The 8,817-nt window shown below is 39.9% G+C and overlaps 1 protein-coding gene across 2 annotated transcripts in view; it reads left to right on the top strand.

The window, feature by feature from the left end:
- The first annotated feature begins 122 nt into the window (after nucleotides 1-122).
- The window catches only part of POLR1A (RNA polymerase I subunit A), a 35,356-nt gene continuing 26,661 nt past the window's right edge, over nucleotides 123-8,817 (top strand). The window contains exons 1-9 of one of the 2 annotated variants that reach the window (XM_054202661.1): nucleotides 123-254; nucleotides 1,428-1,632; nucleotides 3,341-3,490; nucleotides 3,582-3,689; nucleotides 4,654-4,739; nucleotides 4,845-4,954; nucleotides 6,810-6,896; nucleotides 7,581-7,683; nucleotides 8,161-8,320. In XM_054202661.1, coding sequence (XP_054058636.1) covers nucleotides 178-254; nucleotides 1,428-1,632; nucleotides 3,341-3,490; nucleotides 3,582-3,689; nucleotides 4,654-4,739; nucleotides 4,845-4,954; nucleotides 6,810-6,896; nucleotides 7,581-7,683; nucleotides 8,161-8,320 — 1,086 coding nt within the window. In that variant the 5' untranslated portion in view covers nucleotides 123-177. Of the gene's footprint in view, nucleotides 255-640; nucleotides 982-1,427; nucleotides 1,633-3,340; nucleotides 3,491-3,581; nucleotides 3,690-4,653; nucleotides 4,740-4,844; nucleotides 4,955-6,809; nucleotides 6,897-7,580; nucleotides 7,684-8,160; nucleotides 8,321-8,817 lie in introns of those variants that run through there. The other variant, XM_054202660.1, reaches the window with a different exon arrangement.

The following is an 8,817-nucleotide window of genomic DNA, read 5'->3' as shown; positions in this document are numbered from 1 at the left end:
GGCGGTACCACTCCTGCGGCGGAGGGCGGGGGGGAATCCACCCCTCTGCCGGCGGTGGTACCGCCCGGCCCCGCCTGCCCGTGCCACCGGGACCGCGTGGTGCTTGCCGTGGCGCAGAAGCTTCGGCGGCAGCAGAGAAGGGCGAAGCAGCGGCCGGGGATAAATCGCTCGCCCGCCATGAGGCCGCCGAAAGTGGTGCCGTGGCGGCGGCTGGTTGGTGTCTCTTTCGGGATGTACACGGCCGAGGAGATTAGGTGAGGAGCCACGGCAGGCGATGGGTTGTCCTCTTCCCCCGCCTTGTGGGTGCTGTAGAGGACTACAACTCCCGGCGTGCCGCGCGCCACCACGCCGACAGGCCTTGGCGGGCTGTGGGCGCGCGGCCTGCTGGGACATGTAGTCCGGCTGTGCCTTGGCCCTCAGCAGCCACCGGGATGGGGGCAGCTGAGTACCCCCCGATCGTCGAGGGTTGGGGGCTGCTGAACTCTCTGTGGGGCTCTCAGACCCATTGCGTATCTTGGGGCCGCTGGGGGTTTTGGAGGAGTAGGGAAGGGCTGTGGGGCCGGGAGCGGCTCCTTGTGTGAGGCTGAGGGGGGCAGGGGAAAAGGGTCTGGGGGGGGACAGGGAGGCGGCCCTAGCTCTCTCAGGAGAGCCCCTCGCTGGCAATGGACCCAGGGGGAGGACGGCCGTTTTCGTGTGCTGTCAGGGGCAGAGGCTGCGGGGTGCGGCATAAACTCGTTTTGGAAGGGCGAAGGCTGCGCCTCTCTCGGGGGGCCTCTCCTGAGGGCGGGGGGGTGTTGGCTTCCCCCCACTCCCTGCACCTCAGCGCCAGCAGGACCTGACAGACCCTGGAGAAGCCCCAGTGCTGGTCAGGCTGGTCTTGTTCCTTGGTGGGCACACTACTGGAAGCTTGGCCTGGGATCTGATCCCGAGTGTCCAGCACGGAAGAGACCTTGCTGGTTTCAGCAAGGGGAGAATGTTCAGGTATTTTAACACCAGCATAACTATCACGGAGCTGAGATCTTTGTTGCAGAGGGGTTTTTGCAGCTTTTTACAGCAGGTCGTCTCTCCTGGAGTTCTAGAGAGCTGTCAGCATTTCTTTAGTGTTGGTGTGATGTGCAGCTGTCATCTGTAGGTGTTTTTGTTGGTTTTATACTTCTCCCATTGCTTGAGAAGACACAGACTTAATAGAATGGCTAAAGATGTAAAAGAAATATTTGCTGTGGTATGAATGGTTGTACTTGGGCAATTAAATCAATGGTACAGAAATTCCAATTGCATTTGCAAAGTTCCCTCAGAAAGATGTTTTCATCAGTAAAATGTCATATAGGTAACACATGTCAATGCTAGTTGTAGCATTCAAGTATATATCACGTGCCTGTTTACTGACGTTGATTTTCTTTTTTTTTATTCTTTTCTTTCAACTTCAGGAAACTGAGTGTAAAAGCCATAACAAATCCTCAGTATTTGGATAATATGGGGAATCCAGCCAGTAATGGACTGTATGACTTGTCTTTGGGACCTCCAGACTCCAAGGAAGTGTGTGCAACTTGCATGCAGAACTTCAGGAACTGCCCTGGTCATTTTGGCCATATAGAACTGCCTCTGACTGTCTACAACCCTCTGTTTTTTGATGTATGTATGCCTAATTATTGTCTTGCTGGTGAAATGGGTGGTGGTGCTCAAGCTGCCATACAGTTTTTAGCCCTTGAAAACAGTAAAGGTGCCGAGATCTGTCTTCTCTCTAAGTTTATGTGTAATAACATCAAAGGTAGTAGAAAAAGTTTGTTGTGTCATGATAGTTCAATAAAAATAGAATCCTTAGACTTTGCAAAACATACACTTCGTTGTAACTATTATTTTACTCAGTATTGATCAACAAGAGAGGGGGAATGTTGATCACTAAACTATATGACCGACTGTAGGGTGTCATGCCTTAATTAAATAGATGGTGCAGTAAAAATTGTTAGTTGCTTCCTTTAAATGACTGCTACAAACTCACATGAACAGCTACCTAGGATCTCCAAGTGCTTTCTGGACATTCAGGGCTTGTTTTCGTTCTAAATAGCTGTGTTGTACATTCTGCCCAGTAGGTCCTCTTATTCCAGAAAAAAATTCTAGGAAACTGGATCAATGTAGTTAGAACCCAACAACCTATCCAGTAATATGCTGAGATAATGTGTGTGCCAAGTAAATGGAACAATATAGCATTGCAAGTTTGCTGTCAGCAGAGAGTTGAAAAATCCGAAGCTATATAAAAATCCATGAGTTTTTTCAATTAAAAAAAAAAAAAGGCTGTCAAGATTTCTTCCATCCGCAAGTCAGACACATGTGCTTCTCCTAGCTTTACAACTGTTGCATTTACATGGTATGTGGGATACCTAATGTAGAGCAGAGATTTGACTTGGTGTGCATCTTTTGGGACAGGTGTTATAAGCTTGTTTTGAAAGCTACTGGTGATGGTGAAACTGCACATTTCTAACTGCTTCATGTGGGTGTTTTTTCAAAAGGTCATCTTTTAAATGTGAAAGGATTCCTGGCTGTAAGGGTAGGATTTGCCTTGTTTTGGTTTTATGAGAGTTAGATGCATAATCTGATTATACTTTTTGGCTCTTTCCAGAGTCTGAGGAGTGGGGCTATTTACAGAGGAAGATTTATCTAGCCTGTAACAGGAACCTGAGTTGGGATGAATTTCCCCCCTTTTTTTCTCCCCATTTACAGTAGCTGGCTCCTGCATAGGCTACTGAGACTAAAAAACCTCACTTCCAGATGACTGAAGTTAGATGAGGTCCATCCCATTTCTAGTGCTGACCCAGCTCTGAAGTAAAATAACTTCTATTTCGCCAAGGAATAAAACTGTAAAAACCGACAAAACACTGACATTTTTCTGAAGCTGGAGGAGAGTGTGGTTACGTGAAGAATTTTGAGGGACGCTGGTAGTACTTGTGACTAAAAGATTTCATTTTACTAGTGTGGAGTTTTAGGTACCACATTGTCCTTTATGGGACAAACGGTTAGAAGCTGTAATTACAGAGCTATGTAAGAGCAGTCTTAGTCCCAGAGTTGCTATAGGTACGACAGGCTTTTCCTCTTAACCTCTGTATCTGTTATGTAGATGGTCTGCAGATAGTTTCTCTACAGATACAGATTGTGCTTTGCATATGAGTTTGTGTGGTTGTACGAAATATTTTTTTTCAGTCTAATTCTTTATGATTAAATTTCACAATTAGTCTAGTTTCTCAATTACAGTAGCACTTTCTCTAAATTCAAACAAATCTGTTTGCTTGCTTACTGTGCAAGCTACTAAATCTACCAGGATAACTTTTCCCCCTTTTCTTTCCAGAAATTATACCTTCTAATTCGAGGTTCGTGTTTAAATTGTCACATGCTGACGTGTGCTCGAGCTGTGGTTCACTTACTGCTAAGTCAGCTGAAGGTTCTGGAGAAGGGGTTGCTTCATGCCGTTCATGATCTTGAAGTCATTCTGAACAGGGTAAGTACTGTGTATTTCTCCATTCTTTTTTTGAGTTGGTAGCCCTGTAACTATAGAGCTTTCCCAATTTCTTTTATTCTGTTTCTTTTAGTTTTTAGAGCAATGTGCAGATGCAACAGGTTCAGAAATCGAAGAAGAGTTAAATCGCCACGTTCAGGAAATATTACAAAGTTCTCAAATAAGGGATCAGTGTTCAAATGTAAGTACAATCAGCGCTTCTCCTGAGATCTTCAGTTTTGTCCTCTTAAAATAGTAATGTGCTGAAGAAAGTTTGTCTTGACTGTATAAACTCTAGATTTTGTCTTAGAGTTCTGAACTGTGTTATATTTAGAGGGCTTTCTGGTGAAATGTCTGGAATTAAGCTTAAAAAGACTTTATTTCCTGTTAGTATAACTATTACGTTTGTGGAAAATACACTTTGTGTAGGTAAATGTTTTAGTGGTGTAAATATCATATAAAAATAATATGATACTGTTGTCAGCACATTACCTACAGATGTTATTTCTTCTCTGTATTACGCTCCAGCTGTTTTGGGCTGCAGAACTTTTTTTTGAGAACTCATGCATCCAGCAAATTTGCAGTTACTTACAGTGAAATTTTTAGAAAGTGTTATGTAATTGAATTCTCATTTCCATTGAAATGCAGTTTAATGTACCTTGTTAGTTTAAAGGAAAATCTTAGTGAAGAAGATATTTAAAGGTCTAACATCTTAGAGCAGATTTGTTTATAAACCAGGTTTAATTTCTTAAGCACTTGTTTCCAAACTAACCTTGATCACTTTGGAAATCATACATTCATGAGCAGTCAAAAGAAATTATTTTTATCAGTCTTGTGTCTTCTTATATCATCATTAGAGAAAAGCTTTAAAATTTAGTACTGACTTGAAAAATGAAGACTATTTATTAAATAAATTTAAAAAGGAAGGTGGTGAGTGTTGGGAGGTGTATGTTTCCAGGAAAATATGGGAAGATGATGGAAGAACGCCAGAGATCAAGGCATGAGTTAAATCAATACAAGGATGTGTGTGCAGTAATACTAATAATGTTTGTGTTGATAGTTAACATCAGTTATATAGTGTTTAATAAATTCTTCATATCAAGTGTGTTAATTTATTTTTATTATTTCATTATTTTGAAGTCCTTTTTCTTTTTTTCCTTTATCAGGTAAAAAACGTGTGCGAGTGTAGAAATAAACTGATAACACAGTTCTGGAAAGCACATATGAGTTCAAAGAAATGCCCAAACTGCAAGTAAGGTTAACTACATGAAGAAGTAAATAGCTGATGTAAAGTAAAATATTGTGAGCATTTTTATTAACTTTTACCTGCCTTTCCTGGTTTTCTTTTTTTTTCAAGATCTAGGAGATCACTAGTGCGAAAAGAGCATAACAGCAAACTGACAGTAACCTATCCTTCTACAGTGTACCGTAAGTCTGGAGAGGAAGGCATTCTGGATGAACCAGCAGGTAAAGTATTTGTCTTCCCCTCAAATATGTTTGCACTTATTTTCCTATATTCAAGGTGCGCAGATTCTTAGCAGTGATTTGAGACTCATTTATAAAAAATTTAAATAAAGCAGTAAGCTCAGCAGTAGGGGAATACTCCACTCCGTTAAATTTCTCTATTTGCAAGCCTTCTGTGCTTTTGCAACTTTGAGTGTCTTTATGTCAGAAAAAGAAGTACAAAAGCATAATCTATGTCAACTCTAATGTGGTTTTGGGACACTTAATTTTTGGCGGGTAGATCATTTTCTGCTAGATTTTTAAAATAGAGAGACTAGATAAAAAATAACTAGGAGGAAGATCACCAACCTTACTTCAGAAAGAAAATTGTGTAATACGAACTCTTATGGAAGTATTTCCTCTTAAAGAGGAAAAGATAGTGAAAGTAGGTCACACTTTCTAGGCTAAATTAAGCTAGTCTTTGAATCACTTTAAACTTACTTTTTTCTTCTTGTTGTATCCTTCATCCTTTACATAACCAGGTAGAATTGAAGCAGGTTTGTGTGTGAGCTCTTTAACCCTTAGAAAATATTTATATAGAGAGCTTATTCCATTTGCTTATTCTGTTGTCACTTTTCAGTGACAACTATGATTTCACTCCTTTAAATTGTAGGGTGCTACTTTGGGCTTTTTATTTGAGCCCCTTTTGGACTGTCCAAAGTGTGGGGGCTTGTTTTATTATGCTAGTGAAGAAAATAGTTGTTCTGGAAGGTCTAGTGATTTGCCAGATTTGGAATACCTTGCCTTACCACAGAAGACTTCAAAAGTAACCATATTCTTGCAGTTAACATTCACAGCTGAAGTACAGTTAATAGGTATCTTGCTCCTGTCGGTGTTCAAATCCCAAGGCTGTAACACTGCTTGATTACTTTCATTACAGGGAAGTAGTATATCTTCTGAAATGGGATGGACTGTACAGTTATGTTCATTCTGCATAACCTGTGTCACGGTCACGGTTGCTCGTTGTATTGAATCTCGGAAGGAGTACTTTTAACTTTGGCATTGATGTATTCATTTTTAAGGGACGGAAAGGTTTTTTTTTCTATGTGAAGGAATGGGGGACTGAAGCTTCAGGGTGGAAAAATCTGGATTTCTGGACCTTGGCCAAAAGAAAAGTAGGAAACCTTATCTGAGGTCATGGGAGAATTGCTTTTTGTAGAGGCATGTACTCTGGCTTTGCTGGGACACATGGGGCTCACCTGGAAGAGGAGTGGAAGTTGAGACCTAAAATCTCTGGCTTTTTTTGAAAAAATGATCTTTCTGCTTTTCAGTAGCAAAACCAGGCTTTTTCCTTCCTCGCCAAAATACAGTTAGCCCAGACTCTAACTTATAATATAGACGGATTGCTGACTGTTGCTGTTGTCTCATCCAGTTGGGTATTTCGTGGCAACCTTGATCTCACTGGTAATACATGAAACCCACTTCTGTGCTCACCAGCTGCAGGTTGACTCTTGGTTTGTGTTTTGGTCAGTGGATGAGATCATTTGGAGGAGTCCAGCTCACCATTAATCAAATAAAGCATAAGCTTTAGATGGTTAAAGTTGAGTTTTATTTCAGTTACTTATATCGAAATGGCTCAGAAATGGCTTTTTTTTTCCATGCTGAGAAGGCTGTTTAGTTAATTTCATATTCCCAAGGTGATCATGTTAATGACAATTTTAATATAGATGTCAGCCAGTATATTTTGTATGTACTTCCATTCCTTCTCTGAGCTGGAAGCATTTAGCATTATAAACAAAAAAACTTTCAAAGTAACCTCATGTGATTTTCTTTCCTTTTCTTTTTTTTTTTTTTTTTTTTTTCCCTTTTTTTTTTTCAGGTATTGAGGAAAGCCAGTTAGGTAAGAGAGGGTACCTGACACCGATGACTGCCAAGGAATACGTCCTGGCTCTGTGGAAGAATGAAGGTAGCGGTTGTTAAGAGCAACACTACTTTGTTTTCTGTATCATTTCGTGGACAAAGTCTGCAAATGTTCTTGTATGAGCTCCTTGTCAAATCTTTGACTTTTGCCTTAAGAGCTACTCTCTGCAAGATAGATTTTTGTTACAGGAGGACGGATGGCTAGTGAACGTAGAGAGCTGGATTCAATGAATAGTTTGACTAGCTGTTCTTGAATTGCGGCTCTCCACAAATCACAATTGTTGTTTACAGAGAATTTGGTATTTATATGGTGCTGCACCTAATATTCCCCACAGTTACATTGGTTAAAGACTGAGAATGTATTTAGCAGTCTCTGCTTTTGAGTTCCCTGTACTTCGAATCTGTCTGCAGTTGCCAGGAAAAACCAAAGCATTTTTATCTATTAGTCACAGCTAGTAGCTGGAAACTGTTTCTTCCTGCTGTTTTGCTTTTTTCTTTTGCTGTACTCTATATTTATGTTCATAGTTGTTTCTGAAAAATGATGTATGTGGCCAAAAAGAACAATGGCAATTCTTTCTAAAGTATGCCTACATGTTTTTGTGTTAAACAAGCTCACTAGGATTTAACTTAGCAGATTGTCTTGACTTGCTTGATGAGATGCATGTGGGGGTTTGGATTCCTAAACAATAGCAGTGCTAATAAGTTTATCTTTTCTATTTTATCTTTTTAGGTTTCTTTTTGCGTTATCTCTTCCCTGGGATGGATCCCCATGACAGTTCAGGATTCAGTCCAGACATGTTTTTTTTAGATCTACTTGTGGTTCCGCCTTCAAGGTAAAATTTCCCCCCAAAAAACTTTTGTAGAAATCATGGGGTTTAGAGCATACTTTTTGCAGGAGTCAGAGATGCGAAAACCTGTAGTACAGACACTGGCCTGCTAAAGTGTCATGGAGTATTTAAAAAAAAAATAAAATAATAAAAATCACAGCAGTAACTGATGATGAGTTTTATTATAACTTCAAATGAGTTTGTTAAAGGACTGAAATACTAATTATGATAAAATGTATTTTAGTATTAATATTTTAAATTATTATAGAGTATTGTAACTGTATAATACTGGTAGAATTTCTTGTTAAGGAATCATTCCTCTTTTATGACTGTCCCAGGATAATATATGATTTTTTTAAATGCTCACTGTTAGTTTATAGGGATTATTTTTTATTAATTGAAGACTTAGCTTAGAACGTTTGAGGCTTATTATGCTACTTCTCAGTGGCTTTAATCTTCTAAAATAATTTTGATCTGCTGTAGGTATCGTCCTGTGAATCGTCTTGGAGACCGACTGTTTACAAATGGTCAGACTGTGAACTTGCAGGCTGTCATGAAAGATGTGAAACTGATACGGAAGCTCTTGGTTTTCATGGCAAAAGAACAATGTCAGCCAATAAAAATTACAGAAGAAATACAAACGGTAAGATTCACTCTTTATCTTATTCTTTGGGTTTTGGATATGTGGATTGAGTTCAGGTAGGCTCCTGTTTAAACTGTTGGATAACAATTTTTGCCTGAGCTGTTGGAAGTTGTCTCCACAGCCGTTTTTTTTCCTTTTTTCCTCTCAGGCCTCTTTCCACTCACCTGCCTGGTGCAGAGGGAAAAATACTTTACGCAGACTCCTTTAGACATGTTTTTTGTATTAGATAACTGTATGTGAGACATAACAGGCTCCTGTTACTGGAGAATGAAATATATATGGCACCAACAGTTCATAATAAAACTTTTCCAACATCTCATTGAAAGAAAAATGATGAAGGGGGGGGAAAAAGCCACTTTATCTTTTAAGCCTAGTAGAGCCAGTTGTGATCGTGGTTGGTTTTGATCACTGATGTCTAAATAGAAACAAAAAATTCATAAATAACATTAATTAGTAACAATGTATGTCACCATGCCTCTTTTCATATTTGTTGATGA

The sequence above is a fragment of the Rissa tridactyla genome, chromosome 5 (genome assembly GCF_028500815.1).
Source record: "Rissa tridactyla isolate bRisTri1 chromosome 5, bRisTri1.patW.cur.20221130, whole genome shotgun sequence".
Taxonomy (NCBI): Eukaryota; Metazoa; Chordata; class Aves; order Charadriiformes; family Laridae; genus Rissa; species Rissa tridactyla.
Note: the sequence above shows the minus strand (reverse complement) of the source record. Positions and strands in the feature narration are given on the sequence as shown.